Source organism: Colletotrichum costaricense (genome assembly GCF_030867565.1).
Source record: "Colletotrichum costaricense strain IMI 309622 chromosome Unknown Scaffold_24.1, whole genome shotgun sequence".
NCBI classification, from domain to species: Eukaryota; Fungi; Ascomycota; class Sordariomycetes; order Glomerellales; family Glomerellaceae; genus Colletotrichum; species Colletotrichum costaricense.
Genome location: NW_026848253.1, coordinates 573,641 through 595,243, shown reverse-complemented (window position 1 = coordinate 595,243; position 21,603 = coordinate 573,641). Strand labels below are relative to the sequence as shown.

The window sequence follows — 21,603 nt, the reverse complement described above, 5'->3', positions numbered from 1 at the left end:
GGGGCGGTTTGTAGCATAGTCATTTCATTGAGGTACACGGAATAGGGGTATCTTGTTGGTATTACATAGGTTAGTTATCTAGGCTTAGCGCTGAGCGTCACGTTCATTCAGGCGTGTGGCCCAAATTCCAGCTCACATTCCTGCCCATTCAACGCAAAATGCGCGCACATGCTTCGTACCACCGTTGACGTCGGGAACCTCTCCGCCAAACAAAAAGCCCTTCTTCACTGAAGTTCCCAGACGGCCACTGCCGACGATGTCAAGCATCGGTATCTTCTCATCCCAATCGTAGTTTGTAGCGAGGAAATGGGCGTGATACCGCAATGGATCACCCGGGTATACACTGTAATCAGCGCCAAAACGTAGACCAGGAGTCATGAAGTATCCTCTAGACTGCAAGTGTTGGTGCAACGGCCCGGCGAGAGGTTGAGGCACTGTTTCCTCAACTTCGCCTAAAGGCACGAGGAGACCTTCGCTGGTTGTCGGCGTGACTGCCACGGACGGCTTGGCATCCACGCCATCACGGGGTTTGGAGCTCTTGTCTGGAACGGCACTTCCAAACAGAGAATCATCCACCTCGGAACCAGGTTTTGGCTGGGCCGCGGCCGACTTGGCGCCCTTGTTCCTCCGCGTCTGTTCCGTAGCTGCCTTCTTGGCCTGATCCTCTGCCAGCAGCTTCTGCGCCTTGCTTCGACGTTCTTTCAGTAGTGCAATGTAGGCCTGGCGGGTGGCCTTGTCCGGAGAGCGTAGGGACGACAGGTGATGCGAAGCCTCTTCGACGAGGCGGCCTACCTTGTTCTCGATGAGCACGCTGGCCTCCTCGGGTAGCAACTCCAGCGGCAGACTGAGAAACACGTTTTGTGTTGGGTTCTGCGGGGTCGTTCCCACCAGAACGGAGCAGATGTTGTGGCTGCGCCTAATTGTGGCCACATCTTCAGCGTCGAAGACGAGGTAGCGATCTGCGATCTTGGAGATGCGCACGGGAGGGACCGAAGGGTCTTCCAATGCTGCTGCCATTGTTCTTGCCTCGGACCTTTTTGGGTCGACCTTGCTGTCCTTATGTCTGAGAGAAGAATGTTAGCTACTGCTGGAAGAGCTTGCATGCAAAAAGCTAGTAACAGTGCTGAAAGCCACATAATCATATCTCGTTAAAATGATAGTTTCGTCACAGAGTGTCAGTGGATTGACAGATTGATTGAGATTGGGTTGTTTAATCATTGAGCTTTGGGAGGTGTTGAAAAATGGTAGGAAATTCATAAGACTTACCCTGATGCGTGGTTGTCGGAGGCAAGAAGGAAGCATGGTTGGAAAAATTCGTAGGATTGAGGTTTATGGAGCTGGCAGTGGTGGAGACGGGCGGTGAGGCAGAACCCCTCTGACTCTTACGGTGGTGCTGGAGGTGTTTTGTATGCTCCGTAAGATAGCGTGGCGCTGTGGCTGTGTGTTTGTACTCTTCAACGTTGAGAAGGCTAGGATTTATACCTGCCTTTCGACTTGCAAGTTACCGTTTCGCAATTCAAACAATTTGACTGTTGACTAGATACCTCTGCCATATAATCCCACTGTTTCGACACTTTGATCCAGAGAGAAACTACGAGTTCGAGGATCAAGCCCTTGAGGTACGGGTAGGGCGAACCTTCGTAGTATATCAGGACATTCACTGATAGCCTTGGGCACGCTGGATCATGGGTAGGTTGAAACGGCCTCATATTATTATAGGCTCAACTCAATCAGTCATTCATTCCATCTAATACTCAAAAGTCTAGCTTCTCCCCCTTCTTCCCCTCTGCCTTGGCTCCTTGGCCCCCATCCCCTTCATCCAACAAAGGCGGGAGAACGTAAGGCTTCACAATGAGCCCACTTGAGCTGCTCATTCTGAAGGAAAGGTCTTCCCGCGAAGACTGGCCCTCTATACCTCCTCCCCTCTCGTGGTAAACAGGGAGGCTATGCACCTTGAGCATACCTTGCACGACGTCTTCGGACTTGGTATTGGGCTCGATGTGCACTTTTCTCGGGAGGGGCAGCATTTCCAGCACTCCATCGCACAAAAGCTCCATCCATCGTGTAAATCCCGTCGATCGCGGGAATAACGAGGTAGACAGCGAGATCATAGCCGTCAGAATCCCTTCGTGCTGGCGCAGCAGTGCTCTCAGTTTGTGCAAGAATTGCAGGGCATCCGCCGGACGGCAGAGTGAGGAACCATAGAGTGCGGGCGACAGAAGGCTCGGCACTACGATACGATGGATAGCACCGGGCGGTGATGCCTTCAGCTTTGCTGAGACGTTGCTGATAAATGTGTCTAGAGGGGAAGAGCTGCCTGAACCCGATGGGTGGAGCCAGCTCATGGCAGCAGTCGATGGGGTCGCATGCAGTTCGCCCTTGATGTCACCAGGCTGTAGACGTTTCCCGAGGTCAAAAGAGTGACAGAAAACTTCGGCAGCCCCTGCTAGGCCGTTGTTGTTCGTCCCTAGAAGATTATTCATCTTAGGTCAGTGTCCGTGGCCATTCCATGTTCCATGTGGTTCGGGAGAAACGTACTTGGTCCGGCATTGTTGCCAAGGCTCTCATATCTCCACGCTATTTTCATCTTCTCGTCTGATGCTGACGCCGATTTCTTCTTACTTGAGCCACTGGCTTTGCCAAGTCCTGGAAGCTCTCCTCTCCACGCGTCCGTTGGGCCAAGCACGTGTACTTGTTGGCCCTGCACGAGACCTTCGGCGGCATAGTATCTGAGAAGTACACCCGAGAAGTCTGTCGTTCCAGACTCCTCTACAAGAATACTGTAGCCAAGCGGTAGCCCTGCGTGTCCTGCCAGGAGTTGGTCTAGTGATGCCGTTCCGGTGGAGGTTGTAGGACGGCCGTCAAGGGGTGATGAACGAGTCCCAGCCGGTGGTAGAGCTTCCTGCTTCGGAGCCATGGACTCTCTCACAGGACCTCTGGTGGATGGCCCCAGGACGACGTTCTTTTTCCTGAACGACATGGTGCCAGGTGTGCTTGAGACACTGAGTTACAAGTTCGCGACTAATACTGCTCGAAAATATGCAGTACCGGGCAGATTCTTGACTTGGAAGCAGCTGGGTTGTGGCACCTACCGTTGTGTTAGAAAAATGTTGCCCAAATAAATTACATAAAATTCTCATGAAAGTGGAAGTGATTCCGATTTTGACTCACTGGCAGTGTGTATAAGACAACAATCCAGAGGCCGCTTCTGATACTGCACTACTGGGATAAATTACTCACCAGTACTTCAGCGAAAATGAAACTATATGCACTCAGATACCTGACCTGGATATAGTTGAGAGCGCCGTGGAAGTGCTGGTACGTGAAGAAAGTAACCAGTAGCTTAATTACATCAGATACAGGTTCAGTCCCCTCCACTGAAGAGGGCAGGTGGGGGTTGGTTGTTGCATTCACTTAGGTACCTTACCTTACAAAAATTTAAGCCCCACTGGTCGCAGTCAGGTACCTAATTATGCTTCCCAACCCGACGCGCCCCTCGTCCGATTGCACACTACACCGGTTAACTCAATCACTCTTCGATTTTTATTTTTTTTACCTTTCCGGCCGGAGCTTCACACACCACATCTCGAAAGCCACTTGCCGTCGCTCACGATCCTCAAGCCTTTGCGCCTCCGAACGAAAGACCTGGTTATCTTCCTCGCAACAACCGACGACAATACCGCGAATTACTCGTACCATTCACCTCGGAGAAGCACACCAAATTATACAGCAATTATGTCTGGCAGCGGCGATGTTACCCTCTTCGAGGAGTCCTTCACGGTCACCAACTACGACCAGTCCAAGTACGACAGAGTCGCCCGTATCTCGGCCACCTCGACCGACAACCAGACGCTCATGACCCTCGACATCAACATTGAGCTATTCTCTGCCTCCGTTTCCGACAGCCTGCACGTGGTTCTCGCGACTTCTCTGGCCCACGATGGCAGCAAGGACGACGAGAAGGGATGGCGGGACGTGACCAAGGGCACCCAGGACCGTGAGCCGTCATTGGCTGATATGTTCGATTACGTCTGCTACGGCAAGATCTACAAATTCGAGGACGCCGACGATGGTCAAACCATGTTCGTGTTCCCGCATTGAATCGAGTGCGCCGCGCAGAAGCTGACCGTGCTGCAATTATAGCAAGGCCTACGTCTCATTCGGAGGCCTGTTGATGTCCCTCGAAGGCCCCTACAAGAAGCTGACCCCGCTGAGAGTCGACTACGTCTACCTGCTTATCAAGAAATGATTGAAAAGATACTGGAACTTTTCGCAATGGGATTTCCAACGCTTACTCTCTCTATTCTGGCGCGCATAAAAGTGAGGTACTACAAAAGGCTGTACAGAAGTTGTATGGCCCTATACAGCCAGAGCATGGGCACCGGAGTTAAAGGCGTCAGGAAAAATATTTGAAAGAGCAAGCCAGGTTGTTCGTGATATTCCCCGGATCTCGGAACTTTAGTCCTGGCTCAAGCATCCATAGCCCCTAGAGACGGGTCCTGGTTATGCGGCCCAGGAAACGGCATTCGTCGATGGATTCTTTGCGCAATCTGATCGTACTCGGGCTCGTTCTCTTTAGTCAAGATACCCCGGCGGATAAAAAAGTCGAGAGCCACCAGCGCGCAATTTGGCTTCCATACGCCTTGTGCGAGTCCTTCGCGGACCTGCTCGACCGTGCACAGGCTGAACTCGGCGACTTCGCCGTCCTTTGGCTGCGGCACAACGTCTGCGGGTAGTTCGAGATCATAAATCCATTGAACCTCGGGATAAATCAGCCCTTCCTCGCCCGCCTCTGCCTCGGTGATGTAAATGTACGTGACGCCGCCAATAAACTTGGTCTGATGGCGAACAATCTCTTCCGGCAGGCTGGCTTCCTCGTCTGCCTCACGGATGACACACTCAAAGGGGTCTTCCCCCGTCATAAGTCCGCCGGCAACGGTATTGTCCAGCATGCCGGGGAAGGTTGACTTGGTCGGAGAGCGACGCGGAACCCAGATCTTGATACCGTGGCTCGCTGACGGGTCACGCACAAAGGCCGTCAAGTGAACGCCGTATCGCATGACACCGAACAATCCTGAGGCGGCCCTCTCAATGTCGAAAAGGAGTTCGCCATTGCGGCCGTACACAGGCCACAGCTCGTCGCGCCAACCCCGGAGGATGGGGAAGGTGTCGTTGGCTCTCCAGTACTCAGAGAGGTCCGCCGCCAGCTTGCTGCGGCTTTCTAACGTCGGCCCTTGGAAGGCTCTGAGAGTGCGCTTCTCCGAGTCGACTTGGACTTCCCCTTTGATGCTTTCGGGTACCTTGAGCAGCTCGTCGACCACCCTTGGCAGGACGTATCCGAGAGGTACATCGCCCTGCTCGTCGTTGAAAATGAGAGTGTACACTGAGCCAAACGTCTCAGCATTGGGGGTGTTGACTTGGGGCTGCCTGTACGGATATCTGCATCCTGGGTCAGCTGCGGGGGCTCGGCCTCGGGGTACAATATGCTCAGTGCCAGTGTTTCTCACGAGTCGACCTGGTCGATGAGATCAATGTTGGTGAAGGTCTTCATCTTGTCAGAGTATGTTCTCTTGGTCGTCTTGAGAAGCAACTGGGTGAAAATCCGGCCGGGGTTCAATGACGATCGTAGCATGTGTTGTTGTGTGCTCTGAAAGATGCGAGGAAGGCGTGGTCTAGAATAAGGTGCAGCCGGATCTCGAAACGACGTCGAGATGCATATAAGTCTGACCCCGATGCCGGAAGTGACGTGTGTCCAGCAATAAGAACCGGCATCAAAATCTTGGACCCCTCGAGTCGGACTTCGCAACGGCAAGTACAGACAGAGTAAGGGTATATCCGTCAACCGGGTAGCGGATCCGATACAAGCATATGATTGGCTAGTGTCATCGAGGCTTCTTCCATCGTCTCGAGGCTTCCTCCACGACCTAATGCAGCTGCCCCTCCCCCCACCTTGGAGTTCGACAATAATTGTACTTGACCCGGTGCTGCTCACCTCATCGCCAACCTCATTCTCTCGCAAAGTCCTCAAGCACTGAAGCCTAGAACTTCGTCTCCCTCCGAGAAGCTCCCGTTTTTGTATAAGTACGCTGGTAATCATCTCTTTGATATACAGCCAACAAGCTAAGCTACTTGCTTCAAAGCTTCAAAGCGATTTCTCACCCTCTTCAACCAGATTTTCCGAGTCGTTCACGGGACGCTATCAAACGGCCTTCCACATCATCCAAGTCATTATTGCGTCCACCGCCATGTCCGGCCCACTCTTCGGCATCGTCCCGGCCGGCCAGCCCCTGCTGACGGACCCAACATCGGCGCCCTCGGAAACCTCCTTCCTCTATTCCATCTCCGCTGCCAGACCCTTCTCCCACATCACAGTCATGCTCCTCCCAGGCATCGTCCTGCCCCCCGACACCGCAGCCGCAATCTACTTTGCCACGGCCGCCGACGTCGCCGCCGCCACCGCAACGGGCCAGACGCCAAACTTCAAGTTCCTCGGCGGCATCGGCAGCGGCAAAGAAAGCGCAACCTTTAAACTCAACGCCGGCAGCAATGCCAACAACGGCGGTGACCCCAGCGTCATGATTGGCGTCTCGGTCGAGCCCGCCGAGTCCGTCTTCTCCCGCATCCAAGAGATCTCCGCCAACAAGGCCTCCTCCTCCTCCAACGCTTCCTCCCAGCCGTCCACGCAGCTTCTGGCGCAGAACATAATCAAAAACGCCTTCAACTTCCTCGCGAGCTTCAGCGGCACGGCCGGGCCGGGAGGTGTCGAGGTCGTCCCGCTTAAGGCATTTGAAGAGTGGTGGAAAAAGTTTGAAAGTCGCGTGCGGTCCGATCCGAGCTTCCTCGAAAGACCGCAAGACTAAGGATGCCCACCGCCATTTGCTCACATGTTCCTCTTTGCCTAGTACATAGCACTTTTAATCTGATACCCGAACAGATGATTTCATTAAATTCATGTTCAATACACGTAGACAAACGCGGTCTAGTCTTCATTGTCATCTGTTTGAAAAATTGGGCTGGAAAGGACTGGCGATTCGGCGTTGTACAACACCCAACGCAGAAGAGGAACAAACAAATCTGCGACAGCTCAATGCCATGCAATGCCTCCCAAAAGAAAAAACAATCTCTCGTCTAAAGCGGCCCGGTGACACTTCCCGTGTGATGAAACGCCGTTAACTGCCTCCATTCCGAAAAGCCCAGAAGGGCCTTGATGCTGGGCCAATCCATCATGCCTGATAAACGCCGTCTCCAGAAGAATGAACAAGAAGAATTAAAAAAACACCCAGGTGATATCCCCATCCAGTCGCTAGCAGGCATGCATAATCTTACACTGCGTATAGCAGGCATCTCTGTTACTTAATCCTCATCCAAGGGCTTCATAAGCGGACTCTTCAGTCGTGTCGGACTACCAGCGCGACTGCGACGTCCCGCATTCACCAGACTTGGTACCAGCCTCTCTCTGCTCTCCGTTCTCACTGCCAAACCACCGCGGTCCATCGAAAAGGTTGGTCGAGCGTCGTCGAATCGCTCAATGTTGAGTTTCGGGGTGGCAAGGCCGGAAGAATGACCTGCTCTGGAGCCCTCGCTGCTGTCAGAGTGCTCGTTCTCATCAGAGTCGACGGAGCCTAGCTCGAACTGATCGGCATCGCCCTCTTCAAGAACTCGTTCGTAGGTTGCCGATGACCGTCCGAAAAGCTTGTTGGTGAATGAAAAGCCCCGCCCGAACTTGCGAGGACTGCCCGGACGTCTCGTTCCACGAACGGCAGACGCAACCTTGCCGAACCATCGTGCTCGGCGGTCTCGCTTGCGCAGGAAAAAGGCTAAGACAACCAGAACCAGGATGAAAGCCAGGAGACCAGATCCAGATTTCGTCTTCGCCTTGTCCAGGAGCTCATCAGCATCCCAATCGTCGTCGTCGTCGTTATCTCCGATCGTTATAGGGGAAAACTTGGATCCCGCGGGCTCAAAGTCGGTCGCGCCGGCAACGTTGCTTCCAAAGCCAACCGGCTGGGCACTTCCTGAGGGGGGAACTTGACCGGCGGCATACAGCACCATCTTACCCAGGGTCCAGCTGACTTCGACGCCATCGATTTCGTTGACTGGCTGGAAGGGATCGACGAACCCTTTTTCCTTGGCTTCCTCCAGGATACCCTTCGTGACGTTGAGACCGGGTTGCGGCGTATGTTCAAGTCCTGGTCGCGGGATGCCGATTCCTTCGTAAAGGACATTGATGAGCCAGGACGCCTTGAAGCAGGCTTCCTGGGCATTCTTTGCTTTCTGGGCAGAAGACTTCTTTCGCGCATCAATCTTGGATTCGATATCCACCCAATTCTGTGTGCAAAAGTCCACCACGTTCTTCTGGTATGTTGCCAAGTCGTATGCCGTCTTGTGACCCTTTCCAAATACTCCGTGGGTCGTGTGCCAAAACTCCGAGACACCGACAAAGTGATTCACGTCGAAATCGATGTTTGGTACGTGCTGGCCGTTGAGGAGGCAAGGCTCATCTGTACACGGAGTGTCTTTTCCAAGGAGAGGTTCGGTTTGGCGCAGGCATTCGTCGAATCGACCGGTGCCGAGTAGGGAGAGTTCTTTGCCCACAGACTCAGCCTCGACAGGGTCGCCTTTGACGTCTGTTCGCAAGCCCGCAGGGAGGCACGGATCCGGTAGTTCGAGGTCGTTGGGCTTGCCGTACTGTTCTTTGAGCTTGTCGATATAACGCTCGCGGGCCTGGTTCGCGCCGTAGCCAAGCCAGGTGGCGGTGAAGACCCTGTGCTCAATGGTGCTGCCGTCCAGGGTGCGCAAGCGAACAAGCTTTAGATCGTCTGCATGCCTCTCAGCTTCTGTGCTGTTTGGCGCGAACGCAATCTGCGCCGAGGCACCTCCCATGTCCAGAAAGCCGTATGTGTGGTGGCCTTTACCGTGCGTGTGCTTGTCGGGGTGGTCGAAACCGCCAAGCAGATAGTTTGTAGCGAGCCAGCCGTACAGACCCTCAGTCTCCCCAGAGATTACCTGGATGTTGGTATTGCAGTCGGGTAGAGAGAATCGCGTGTTTTGTTGTAGGTAGGAGCACATGTTGCGGAGGAGAGCCTTTTGCTGGTGGTCGGGAAGGAGACGCATGCCGGCCGTAGCCATGAGGTAGACGGGCGTGTCGGCAACCTTCTTGTCGGGAACCTCCTTTAGGGCCAAGTTGATGAGGGATTCCAGGTGTCCGTGGCCGATCTCTTCTGGCTTCTCGGCAAAGGAGGACACGCCAGGGCGAATCTTTTCGCTCGTCTGCAGCTTGATCTTGGGCAGACTATGAAGCTCTTCCACAGTGGCATGCTTTATGGCTTTGACGTGATCCTTCCATTTGTAAACGTACAAGCGTGTGCCTGAGGAACCAGCATCAAAGATGATTCCATATCGCCCTATTCAGTGAACACTTGAGTCAGCTGGTTGCACAGTACAACGTCAAACGCGATGTCTTCTATGAGCGTACATTTTTTCCCCATGAGGAGCAGCTGGCGCAGTCAAGCTGCGGCTTATTTGCGGCAGGTTTGGCGTGGGTAGGTTGCAGAAGGCAGAAGGCGAGGCGGGATTATGGCATGGGCGAAGGGAACCCGGCTGATGACAGAGGAGTCGTTATCGAGGTCGAGTAAGCGTGGTGGTACGGCGCCTTGAGACTCGTTCGTTTGATCGATTCGAGTCGGTTGTTTGTTCTTTCGAGATTTGCTCCCTTGGTGGTCAAGGTCGAGGGATTTCGAAAACGCCTACACAAGACCAGTCGCAATCGAGGATCGTCGTGTTTCGCGGCGAGGTGGGCAGAGTTCGCGTAGAGGACGATAGGTGTTGGCAACGGAATGGGTTAGTTGAAAAACAATTGGGTAGTCGTAAAGGCAGGGCGCAGCGGCAGAAAACTGATTTCAAGAGAGTTTTGTCGTTTAAGATTGATTCAAGCGAGCGTCGGTCATCCTGGAGATTGGACAGGAGAGATTGGAGAACGAAGGTTGGCAATTGATTGCTCGATTGATTACCGGCGTCAGGGGAATAAACGGCCAAGGCAAATGGAAGGGACGGGGAGAGAAAAGAAGTCTGGAGACGTGGTTCTAGGACTCGGGGGTGGGACTCTGGAGTGGAGGGAGCTGATGGAGACGCAGACGCACTCGCGGTAGGTGAGTGGGTGAACAGACATACGCAGTAGGCAAACGGAGACGACGACGGGAGACGGAGACAGGGGGTGTGGCTCGTGTTGGGGCCTGGGCTGGCACGCCTTGGTATGAGTTGGTCCCTCTGGGAATGGGATTACTGAGGTGACAGGGTGGCAGAATGACGGGACAGGGTTGCATTCAGCCAGAGATTACGCATCCACGCACACTGTAAAGGTAGGTGGTTTCTGTTATCTCATGTCTTATCAGCGAGAAAAACACGGATAGCCAATGGAAGCTGGAGGCTAGAGCAAGTCTCGGCACTGTGTCGGGCACTTGCTTAAGTACCTTACCTACCTTGGAGGATTAGCCAAGCACCCAAGGTGCCTCAGTGCCTGCAGGCAGCATACAGACTGAGACTACAGAATAGTGGCTGGCTACCCTTTTCAACACTAGTCCTAAAGGTGAGGTGACGGGAGTTGAAAGATGGCAAGCCGTCTGGCTGTGTGTCTGCGCCGGTCTTGACTTCAAACGAGGGAGTGCGTAACCGTCTGATTGTTGGTCATGATTGGTGCCCTCGGGGGAACGTGCCTTTTACCCTCGACTGCCGGATACTTTAGGTACTGTCGCCCAGGGCTACACTGTACCTGCCGTGACAGCACCCAATGGAAGGTTGGACGGAAATGCTCTCGGGGGTTTCTGCATCTCGATGTACGGATACTTGCGCTGAAATCACGGTGCCCACTATTTAACTCTATCGTTTTATATTACTAGAGGATTGCTACAGTACATATAGACGCTACCCTACCCTCGAATTCCGCACTATTTAACTTTAACCCTTTTCTTATCTATTTTTTTTTATTTTACCTTCTTTTTTATTAAAGGATTATTAAAATCGTAGTTTTAATAGCTTATTAATAAGCTAATATTATTATTTAAAAATAAATAATTTATTTTTATATATAAATACTAAGAATCTTATTATTATAAAAATAATAATAAATATATTAAAATACTTAAAAAAGCTTTTTAATAGATTTTTAATACTATTTAAAATAATTATTCTTAAGCTATAAAAAGAAGTTAAGGTATTATATTAATACGGCCTTATTTATTTTATTAATATTAATAATACCCTTTTTAATATAAAATATATTAATAATATTTTATAACTACGTTATTACGCTTTATAAATCGTACTTAATATTAATAAGGATTTTAGTATTATTTATTAAGTTTTTTATTAAAGTTATTATTATAAAGTTAGTTTAGTTATTAATATTTTAATAAGTATTTTAACTTAATTTAAAAGCTTTTATAACTCTTAATTAGAGGTTTTTAAAGGACTTATAATTAGACTTTTTATTTATTATAAATAAAATTATTATAATTAAAACTATAATACTACTTATAAACTTTAATAATAAGTAATTAATAATATAATTATCTTTTTTTTATAATAAGCTTAAAAAAATATCTTAATTTAAGTAATAAGTAAGTATTATATTATTTTATTAAAACTATATTCTTATACTTATAACTTAGAAAGAATTAACTTTTTTCGATAACAAGGTACTCAGAAATCACGGTGCCAACTGCTAAGGTACCTTATCTTGTGTGTCCTCCCTTGATCATCGCCCAGAGCTGTTATGCAGCATTGCAGATAGGTACACTAGAGGTTTCTCACTGATAGGGACCATCAACCCGCGGGCCATCGACTTTATCCCTCACTTCCTTCTCCCTCGACTCAAGGACCGTGCCGGCGCGTGCATCAACTAATGGAAGGAAAAGAAGCCTCGGAAGAATTGGGGGACCACACCAGTAGCAAGCACTAGGTAATCCAGCGCAGCGCGCCACTGTGCACGCTGCAGCGTCCATTGCAGTGCAAGTGTCGCCGGTCGGGCGTGCCGTGGTCCCTTACTCGCCATCGTCGCCTCCCTCTGGCCCGTGCACCGTGAGAATTCTTCGGATTGCTCACTGGGCTAGTGAGTTCACTAGCAGGTACCCCTGCTGTCGGACTGCAGAACTTGGTTGGACCCCTGACTTGGCGTGTCAGATTGGCCAGGCGGGAATGCCACGGCGCGACTACGGAGCACACTGTGCTCGCCACGTACGATGTACCTTACTTGCACTTCGTCGCACCTCGAGGCAGGCATGGCAGGCTACCGGTAGGCACGGAATTTGGGAAGCTCCTTCTGCAACCGTCGTTTCCACGGTTCCGAACTTTATGCTTACCTCATCACATGTCCACCAGGTGCAAGAGATATATGCCCCCCCCCCCCCCACTCCAACCACGAGTCTCGCGACCTTATCGACTGCAGTCCTATGAGCGAGCGGAGTTGTGCAGATGCAGGGCACAGTGCTGCAAGACAGTGCCAAGGGATGCATGCAGGCCATCACGCAACTAATAAACTAACCGGCCCACGGTTACGACGAGGATTGCCCCGTCTGCTATCGCAACCTTGGCCCGAGATAATTTCTTATTCCCTTCTCTGCTCTTTCTTTTCCCATCTTGAAATTGGTGCACAACCTAATCAACCACATGGTTGCGGGGTCCATCGTACATGTATGGCAACTTGTCTTCAAACCGCCACGCATGTATCAAGTCGAGACTTTCTTCCTTTTGCTATTCGCTTTCTTTCTTATTCCTCGTGACTATCAAAGGGATTGATTTATAGGCTCTCGAGTGTCCCCCGGAACAACATGGCTCCGTATCACACTCAACATATTACACTACAATACTTGGGTCGAATGAAGCTCTCCAAGTCCAAGTCAATATCACTTCTGCTTGCAAGGGGCAGCTCGTCGACCCACCCCCGCCCCCAATGATATCACGCTGTGCTTAACTTCCCATCTATAGCCTTCTTTCGTCTCAACATCCCGTCTGCTCTACCAGCATCACCAACTCTCCTTGGATTTGTGTCTTGTTCCCGCCCGCTTTGATATCTGAAACCACCGAGCGCCGATGTTGAGCACCAACGTCATACACCATCGTCCGGGGCTGCAGCGAATGGCATCCGCCCTCCCGCCGCGCATCATCCGTCGCCGACCCCTCACCCCACTGTCAACGCTCGTCCTGGCTTTCACCTGTCCTCCAGATGGGATGACTCCCCAACGCCTCCCATTGCAATCCCAGCTTGCGCCTATGCGGTGGCCCGGATCCCAGCTCCGGGAGAACAGGCAATGCGCTATAAACCAAGGCCGTCTGACTGCTGTCGACATGCATCGGTGACGAAACTAGTAGTCGAGGTTTCTGCTGTCTTCGTGCTTCCAGGCTGTGTCTCCTACCTCTGCACTGTCGCCACCACTGCACCGATCGTTGCGCTGCTGCTTGTAGCCATCTGCCGCCTAACATATCGCCGTTGCTGCCGCTCTTGGCGCGAGGTCTGTTGAACTTTTGCAGTTTCTTCCGTTTCTTCGGCATAGTCTTGGGACTCTCTTGGCCAGTTTCGATGTAACGCTCTTCGCCCACACGCGACAACGACGACGTTGAGCTGTATCTCTTGATGGACCTTGGTCGGCCGAATCGTGGCATGACTGACAGTGTACCGAGTTCTCGCTGGCAGGCTCAGCAACTCAAATCGACTAAAGACAAGACTGATATGCGTATATCAATTACCAAAGGACTGTCAAACGCCTACCGTCATCGCCCCTGATATAAGTCACATCTCCGTACCCAAAGGCTCCTGCTACTTCGGCTACAACTCGTGGCCCATCCTCGAACAAGGTCTCGACCTCGTTTCAAACTCTTGAACAAGAGCCTTCATGTTGAAAACAAATATGTGGGTCGTCTATCGTCCATATTCCTTTTGCAACTTCTCCATCTATTGTTCCCTCCAAACACGTGTCTAGACAACAAAGGCATCTGTTCTCGAAGAGAACAATCATGGCCCATGTCACGGGTCCGCCAAATGACCAAATGCTGCGGGAGCAAGGCCTGGACGTTTGACTGCTGTCCCAAGTCGTTAGTCGCGATGTTTCAGAGGCGAAGGATGGAAGAAATACGATAAAAATATGGCTCCGTTTCGTCGCGTCCCGTAGAGCCATGACTACTGTGACTGGTATGACCAGTCCGGATACCGGAAGAGAGGCCAACTCCAAGACCTCGCCCACGCGATATGGGCGGGTATTTTGCAAGTGGGAGGCTCCCCGAGGGACCGCGAGGCATTGGTGTTCCCGTTCCCGTTCCCAGCCCGGACGCAATCGATAGCCCGAACCTTTCATGGCTGCCACTGGCATGTCCTCGGGGTGTACCTCGTGGGGTGCTCATGATGCCGCCTTCGCATTTTGTCAGCGTGCAGTTTCGTCGCATGTTAATAATATCCGGCTTACCTTGCGCAGGTCCTGGTTTTGACCAAGCTCTGTCGTCGCAAAGCGGCCCGGAACCTCCTCCGCCAGCAAGAGGTCTTCGATGTCCCCTTTCCGGCCCGACGTAGGAATGTGCATTGTTGTACGCAGACTGCGACTGCGATTCGTAGATGTTTTGCCTCGCTGCGGGTTCAGGAAACTCAAAAGCCGGTAATTGTAAGTCGTATTGAAGGTTGGAGTCAACTGCATCCGAGGCGGCAGCCTCCATCTGTCCCAACTCGGCTTTCCGCTTGACCTTGTCGTAGAGTTCCTGAACTTGTGTGAGCTTGCGGCACTTGTCTTGGTAGGAACGCGCAAGTTCTTCGTGTTTCCGTCGCATGTCGTCGTAGTCAACTGAGAGAGCTACTGGAAATTAGCAAACTTGTCTGTGACCTCAAAAGACGGCCACGCTGTTGTTTCGTACCTCGCATCTTTTCCTGGAGACTCGAAATGTCGGCATTCGCATCACCCACCGTCTTTTCGAATTTGGTGTTTAGGGTTTTCAGCTTCTCCGTCAGCGTCTTTTCGAGATAGCGCTGGTATATACTATGCTAGGTAAGTGACCAATGCCGAAGGAATTGGGACAGGGACCAACTCACACTTCTTGGGTTGTCTGGTAGGCCCAAAAGCTCAGAGCCCTTCCTGCACATTCCATGATTATGTTGGGGCTCAGCCCGCTGAGAACGCTGGTTTTGTAGTCTTCGGTCAGGTTCAAGTTGGTCACCACAGCGTCGTCTGGATTGTTGAGCTGGCATTCACAAGCCGGGCACGACTTGCGGCGAACCTGAGCTTGGCCCGTCAAGCCATGACGCTTAGAGCAGTCTACACAAAAGATGTGGCTGCACAGGTTCAGTTAGCTAGCGGCTGCTTGATTTGCTCAAGGATATCTTACTCACCTGCACGTGGTGACCAAGGCCTGGTCACTGAGCTCTTTCCGACACTTGAGAACGTTGCATTTAAGAGTATGTTCCATGGCCAACGCTGATGCTGGCCGTTGGATTAAGGGGAGGCTGTAGGATTTGCTACGTTTGGGGAACCTCGATGCTGGTCTGGCTCTTCACCGCCGCGATGTATCGAGTAGTTGTTTCGAAGACAGAGTATGGATTTTCGTGATTCGCTCGCAAAGTGCGAGTGCCTGTCCAGAGGACTAGGTTCGATTCTATCTCGGATCTTTCTCAAAAGAACTTCCCAGAGGTGAAAGGTATCGGTAGTTCAAGAGCGTTCGAGAGAAGAACGGATGCCATTGTTGCGGGTAAAGAATTTCATTGATGTTGGACTTAGCCTTCCTGGGGTACTTTCCTCATTTGACCTCCTCGTAGGGCAGTGCGCTGGCCGATATTTCTCCGCGTGCGCAAACTGATAAGTGAGGTCCGCCCTCACGATAGGTAAGGTACCTTAAGGTAAGGAAGGTGGCGAGGACCTACCACAATTACCCACCTTCATTTGGTGCAGGCACGTACCTAGTACTTACACCATGGACTTATGAAGATGCTCCTGCCTCGTCGTTCCTCGAGTAAATGCTAGTAGATACCCGCCTACGATATGGCCGTGACTCTTCCGCGAGAGAAGAGGGATGGGTCACATAGTATTGAAATGAGATGCCTGGCCTATCAACATCGCTTGAACTCACTTTACGATACTGACGGGCTTGCCCTTGAAGTGATGGAAACACTGCCGCCTTTGTCTTGTTTCTCAACGAATAATGTTGCGAATAGGAGGCCGATCGTCTGTTTTCGAAGCTGAGGAAAGCATCTAGAAAGTCGGCTGCCGGAGCCGGTGGGAGACCCAGCCCGACTGCACCGGAGTGGGGCGCATCCCAACGGCCCCCAATCCCCGCAGTGCGGTTCGTTTCGTCTCGGTCTATCGGCCGGGTTTGGGTGACCCACAGTTAACCGAATCAGCGGGGCCGGCACTTTTCGCCGCTGTGGCCGTGTCGACGATGAGACATGCATGAAGCAGTGTCACCAGAATTCTGCTTCGCTTTCTACTTCGTCTAATTACCGGTAGCTCAGTGGTCCCCAATGAGTTTCACCAAGACTTCGAGGAGTCCGAAGGGACAATATTGAGCCTCGGTGTTTTCCGCTAATTCTGAGCAGAGCATGACCCGGTGGTCGCACCGCCCGCTGGAGGCATGACTCGTATGCCTCGTCGCATCCCGTCGACCGAGGCTATTGGCACGCCGGTGCCATCGGGGACTTAGGCCCGGTGTCAAGAGATGAGCAAAGCCTTATTCGTGGTGGGACGGCCGAGTCACATCGTGTCCTGGCGCCCTAGCATTAAGTCTCTCGGCTCAATTGGCAAAGAACACTAGTCACTGGGAGTCTAGAATCTAGAAGAAGGCTACATCCTGGCCTACAATGTAACACCGCAACCCTTGTGTACTGTGGTATAGTCTTCAATTGAAGGCACACAAACGTCACAGAAGCGAGAGTCGCGGCAACTAGACACAGAGTGTAATGTCAGGTTTCATTGTGTACAACCTCAAGATATATCTTATTGAATTGCCGTGGAGTACAGAATGACTGGGTTCGGCATCTGTTATGACGGGCGTCGGGCGTCTCTCTCGACGCCACACTCCTGCAGAAGCCCCTTGTCAAGTACGTCAACCTCTGATGAGACTCATTTGAGCCAGAAAGGGCCTGGCAGCGGTATACGAGCATCATTGAGCTTAACGGTCCTCTTCCTAGTGAAATGTTCCTGGCATTCTCTAGCAAACAAGACTTATGATTCGCTCATCGTACAGATACGCGTTTTCATGTCTCTGCTCTTGCCCAACGGTGAGACAAAGCTGGTCCTCAAAACAAGGATAGAGGCATGCTCGTCGCGCACTATAAGGCTCTTCGCGCTGGAAAGGCTCCAGTAGCGTGGCATCTCGTTAAATATTCAACACTATCTTATTTTCCCCGGACAGACGAAGAACACCACGGCGACAAGGGTCTCTGCCGATCGCCTACATTGTCAAATCACCGTAGAATCGTTATGTGGCGTAGCAGGCAAGGTACAATGAGAAATAAAAGGAAGAGCGAGGCATGTGAGGCGCCAGAGGGTAGGGGAAAACAGGGACTACAGAGAAGTCAGAAGAACCAGGACTAGAACAAGGATCATGGGATGATTCTGGATGTGTGGGGTGCGTGGCGTCTATGAGGGGGAGTACAGAACAGGGGTAACTCTGCTCTCTGCGGGCCGACATCCCAGAGAGGCCATCCTTGACACCTCCACCATCCCATTTACCCGCCCAATCGCAACTCGGGTCCTCTCGGATATCTGCGCGTTCATCCTAGCTTGGTTCACCTTACCTCGGATCATGGAAACCTCAACCTCAACCTCTCCAGCTCTAACCTCTGCATGAACCCCAAGCTTCTCTTTGAGGAATGGGGAGCATGACGCTAAGAGAAATGGCCACCATTGACGAACCTTTGACGAACCATCCTGCTCCGTTCCAACCACTCACCTCCCAGCCAGCCTCGTCTCGGCCGACGCCATGGCATGATCGCCCGCTCTCCCGATCGCGACGTTATGCTTGAAATGAGTAACAAAAAGTCCCCTCCTTTGTGCCCTGTCATAGTTGTGCAACCCGAGGTAAGGTACACTTGCGCTATGTGTTGTTCAGGGGTAGGTGAAGCTCCTGCTATTCGTCAGCAGACTTATAATTCGCTGATGCTCTGGAGCACGTCTTGTTATGGAACAACCTCCCGCTTCTCAAGGATGGGAAAGTTGAATAATGCTCCATGACTTCGCGGTACGTAGGACTCTGCACATCACTCGCATCCAAGGCCTCTTTACAGCCATGTGCCTGCCATGGCCGCAGCAGGACGTAAAGTTATGCGGCCACGCAGGGACTCATTAGGATCGTAGGACCGGCCGACGAGGCCCAGTCTTGCCTTGCCGGCACTCCAGAGTAGCTCCTCGCATGGCAAAAACACACGTGGTCGATGTCATTGTTGCCAACGGCGGGCCGGCGAGTGAGCCCGGGGTTAAAGTGAGCTCCAGGCTGTCTCTTGTCACAGTTTGTTTTCTTCATGGGGTCTCGTTTGATTGCAGGTCATACGTAAAATCGTCATCGTCATTTCGGGGCGTTTCCAGTAATCTTCGCTGCCATCATGTCCCGTTTTCCATGCTTTCAGGCGCGCCCGCCACCCTCCCCCCTTTCCTCTTTTTGGCCCCGTCAATGTGACTGGCGTACGTTCCAAGAAACTCCGAGCACTATTTGGCTCACCTTTTTGGGCATGCGAGCTTATGTACAGCGTCTCTGGCTTCGGCCTATAACGCCCTCCGCCAAGTGTCCCAATCCCAGCATCAGGATCCAAGTATGTACCAGAGAAACAAAGCCAGAGCAAAATCCCTAATGTGACACATCAGTGGACGAAGAAGCCGCCCTCCATGCCGGCTACCTGGCTGCCCATCATACCGTAGTCCATATGCATCATATGCTCGCTCACGTTGTACGGGGAAAAGTCGACGGCCTGGTCAGGACCCTGGCCCCAATACATGCCGTCCATATCCCATAGTCCATGCTGATCGAGCATGCCCATCATGCCCATCCCTTCCGGCTCCAGGCCGATGGGTGACATGTGCAGCTCCGCCTCCGCCATCAGCATCCCTTGCTCGCCCGCCAACCCTTGCAGAGGGCTTTCTGACCGCATCGACGGCTGTCGAGAGGCTTCGTACATTCGCCACACGACCTCTCGGCTACGCTTCGCCGCCAATGACCAGTCCTCCATGGCCTCCAGCAGGTCGAGGATCGTCTCGATCTGCTGGTGCCAGTCGGCCACACGCGGGCTATTCCATTCCCAGAACGTGCTGACCAGTGGGATCATGGCCGCTTGGTAGAGGAACCACACAGCGTTCCATCCAGACATTTGGTTGCGAGTCCATTCCCGGGCAATATCCTCAATGGTCTGCTTCGCGAGCTCGCGGCATGTCTCAATGGCCGTGACGTCCTGCTCGGCCACGTGAGACAGCGAGCCGTTGCTAGCCAGACTCAGCAGAACGGGTCGGTGGAGGAGCATCCGCAGGTTCTGATATCGCCACTTCATGATGCATCGGGCAATGTACAACGGCTCCGCGCAGGGGTCCGTCGTTCTCAGGAGCCACGGTAGGCTGCTGTACCAGTTGACCAGCTGCCCGTCGAGGTTGCAGCGGTCTTCTGCGCGGAGGAGGGGCGAAATGGCCAACAGGTCCTGGATCTGCGTGGCAATCTTACAGAACTTGATGTTCTCGATGAGGGGCAAGATGCCGGCGTGCTGCGCAGAGTCCCGGCCCTGGCTGATTCCAAATTCTGGCGGCCGGATGTTAATGGCAGGGCCCCATCGGCCGAACGAGGGTCGTCCCATTGTTGTTGTTGCCCATGTATCGAGGCAGAAGAGACTCCACCACGTACGGCGTCTGGTCTCGGCGGCGGCAATGTCGCTGGACCCTTGCGCCAGGCTCTCTCTGTGAAGGCCAAGGGCGCTTGCCATTCTAATGGCCGCGCCAAGGACAGCGTTGGCCATGTTGGGTCTGTTGATGTAGTGCAGATAGTAGCCTCCGATCAGCGCGAGGGCTTGCACCATTTCGATATGGCTGCTGCCAAAGGCATCCATGGGCAGATGCTCCATGGCCCTATTATAGTAGTTGATGTGGTTGTAATCGTCCGACTTCATAGCGACAATGCTGCCCATAGCAAAGACCATGTTCAGTAATGCTAGCCAGGGGGCATCAAAGCGCTGGCCTTCCAGATAATCGGCTCGGAAAGCGGCCTCGTCCAGCATGGGAACGAAGACATGAATGCGTTTGAAGTAAGCATCAATGAGCGTCTGGCCCTTCCATGACCACGGGATGCGCTGGGTATCCTTGGGCACGGCGCTTCTCTGTCGCATAGATGGGAAGCTGTGTGTGACTTCGGCGCTCTGGAGCGGCGTGGTGAGCGCGTTGCGAAGTGCCGGCTGAACCTTCATGAGACACATGAGCGCTGCTTTGATTGAAGAGGCGCCGAGATATGACGATTGACGGTCCACGGACAGCGAGAGGGCGTTGACATCGTCGGCCTCAATGGGGATAGGATCGCGTACGCGGCGTTCTTCGTCCCACTCGGTGTCCCGACCAGGCATGAGCTCGAGGCTCGAGAAGCCCCGCTCGGAGCCGGAGCAAACCGGGGAGTCTAGTTCTTGTGAGAGGGGGGAGGTGTTGAGAGGCGGTGAGGGTAGCGCGGTTGGCGTATCCAGGACCGGGTGTTCAAGGAGACCAAGGAGGTCGTGGCGAGATAATGGGAGTAACGATTGTACGTCTTGATGGGGAAAAAGACGCTTGAGCACAGAGCGGCATTCTTCGAGAGACTGTGAGAGTGCCTCGAGCGTCTTGCGAGACGGAATGACGCGCTGTCTGTGCTTGTCATAAAAGCAGCGCTTGGGAGCCCGGCTTGAGAGACATTGGCCGCATGGCTGTTGGCCATCACAGCGGCTGTCAAAGAGGTCAGATGATATCGGGTCAAGAGAGGCCGAGCGGAACGTACATCTTTCGTCTCTTGCACTCGGCACAAGCATGTGGGGTAGTGATTCTCTTCGAGCCTGACGAGCTCGTCGATTTGCCGCCTTCCTGCGACTCTGACGTCTGCTTCCGTGGCGTCACGCCCTGGACTGGATGGTGTGAGTTGGAGAAGACAATCACGGCTCAAAGAGACTCACAGGTGTGAAACATTCCACCCTGAGCGGGTACTGAGATGGACGGAGCCATGTTCGCGGTTGCCGAGAAGATGGAGTTGCTCTGGCCGATGAGAAGCTGAGATAATTCGCAAGAGCCTCGGGTAATTCTGTCAAGAGGCGTTGAGATGATCAAAAGATCTATCTTTGTCTTTGCGGGAAATCCAGACGCACAGATCAGTTCGTCAACAAGGTTGGCGCAGACGCAGACATTATATACAAACTGGAAGAGAGAGTTGTTGAGTAGAGTCAAAATGAAGTACCCTCCCGAGCACGGCAACCATTCGAGGGACCCGGCGCGGCAACACTGGGTGTGGGGAAAAGCAGCATGGGTCTCGAGGTACACTGAATGAGAGGGAAAAGAGACGATGGAACCTCAATGCCGTGTCGGCTACGTGAAGCAAGATGGACAGGCAATTGAGCTTAGGGTTGGCCGGCCGGAACCAAACCAGGCTAGA

General features: G+C 52.6%; 9 protein-coding genes across 9 annotated transcripts; 2 read left to right on the top strand and 7 right to left on the bottom strand.

Moving 5' to 3' along the window:
- Window positions 1–132: 132 nt before the first annotated feature.
- On the bottom strand, window positions 133–1,017 carry CCOS01_15589 (tRNA intron endonuclease; the record flags this gene model as incomplete). Its single annotated transcript, XM_060463728.1, has 1 exon — window positions 133–1,017. One exon carries the CDS (start codon window positions 1,015–1,017, stop codon window positions 133–135), a length of 885 nt encoding a protein of 294 aa, XP_060305872.1.
- Window positions 1,018–1,754: 737 nt separating this feature from the next.
- On the bottom strand, window positions 1,755–2,980 carry CCOS01_15588 (paxneb protein; the record flags this gene model as incomplete). The annotated part of the gene is made up of 2 exons (XM_060463727.1): window positions 1,755–2,467; window positions 2,539–2,980. 2 exons carry the CDS (start codon window positions 2,978–2,980, stop codon window positions 1,755–1,757), a joined length of 1,155 nt encoding a protein of 384 aa, XP_060305871.1.
- Window positions 2,981–3,735: 755 nt separating this feature from the next.
- Window positions 3,736–4,249, top strand: CCOS01_15587 (RNA polymerase Rpb8; the record flags this gene model as incomplete). Its single annotated transcript, XM_060463726.1, has 2 exons — window positions 3,736–4,082; window positions 4,144–4,249. The coding sequence occupies 2 exons, from the start codon at window positions 3,736–3,738 to the stop codon at window positions 4,247–4,249; spliced, it is 453 nt and encodes a 150-aa protein (XP_060305870.1).
- A 220-nt stretch (window positions 4,250–4,469) lies between these two features.
- CCOS01_15586 (NUDIX domain-containing protein) lies at window positions 4,470–5,632 on the bottom strand (the record flags this gene model as incomplete). The annotated part of the gene is made up of 2 exons (XM_060463725.1): window positions 4,470–5,427; window positions 5,508–5,632. 2 exons carry the CDS (start codon window positions 5,630–5,632, stop codon window positions 4,470–4,472), a joined length of 1,083 nt encoding a protein of 360 aa, XP_060305869.1.
- A 613-nt stretch (window positions 5,633–6,245) lies between these two features.
- Window positions 6,246–6,860, top strand: CCOS01_15585 (uncharacterized protein; the record flags this gene model as incomplete). Its single annotated transcript, XM_060463724.1, has 1 exon — window positions 6,246–6,860. One exon carries the CDS (start codon window positions 6,246–6,248, stop codon window positions 6,858–6,860), a length of 615 nt encoding a protein of 204 aa, XP_060305868.1.
- A 493-nt stretch (window positions 6,861–7,353) lies between these two features.
- CCOS01_15584 (GDA1/CD39 family protein) lies at window positions 7,354–9,488 on the bottom strand (the record flags this gene model as incomplete). Its single annotated transcript, XM_060463723.1, has 2 exons — window positions 7,354–9,404; window positions 9,476–9,488. The coding sequence occupies 2 exons, from the start codon at window positions 9,486–9,488 to the stop codon at window positions 7,354–7,356; spliced, it is 2,064 nt and encodes a 687-aa protein (XP_060305867.1).
- Window positions 9,489–13,185: 3,697 nt separating this feature from the next.
- Window positions 13,186–13,656, bottom strand: CCOS01_15583 (uncharacterized protein; the record flags this gene model as incomplete). Its single annotated transcript, XM_060463722.1, has 1 exon — window positions 13,186–13,656. The coding sequence occupies one exon, from the start codon at window positions 13,654–13,656 to the stop codon at window positions 13,186–13,188; it is 471 nt and encodes a 156-aa protein (XP_060305866.1).
- Window positions 13,657–14,017: 361 nt separating this feature from the next.
- CCOS01_15582 (E3 ubiquitin-protein ligase CCNB1IP1) lies at window positions 14,018–15,441 on the bottom strand (the record flags this gene model as incomplete). The annotated part of the gene is made up of 6 exons (XM_060463721.1): window positions 14,018–14,073; window positions 14,376–14,399; window positions 14,454–14,831; window positions 14,893–15,014; window positions 15,068–15,307; window positions 15,365–15,441. The coding sequence occupies 6 exons, from the start codon at window positions 15,439–15,441 to the stop codon at window positions 14,018–14,020; spliced, it is 897 nt and encodes a 298-aa protein (XP_060305865.1).
- A 3,382-nt stretch (window positions 15,442–18,823) lies between these two features.
- CCOS01_15581 (fungal specific transcription factor domain-containing protein) lies at window positions 18,824–21,179 on the bottom strand (the record flags this gene model as incomplete). The annotated part of the gene is made up of 3 exons (XM_060463720.1): window positions 18,824–20,906; window positions 20,959–21,082; window positions 21,131–21,179. 3 exons carry the CDS (start codon window positions 21,177–21,179, stop codon window positions 18,824–18,826), a joined length of 2,256 nt encoding a protein of 751 aa, XP_060305864.1.
- Between the last annotated feature and the right edge of the window lie 424 nt (window positions 21,180–21,603).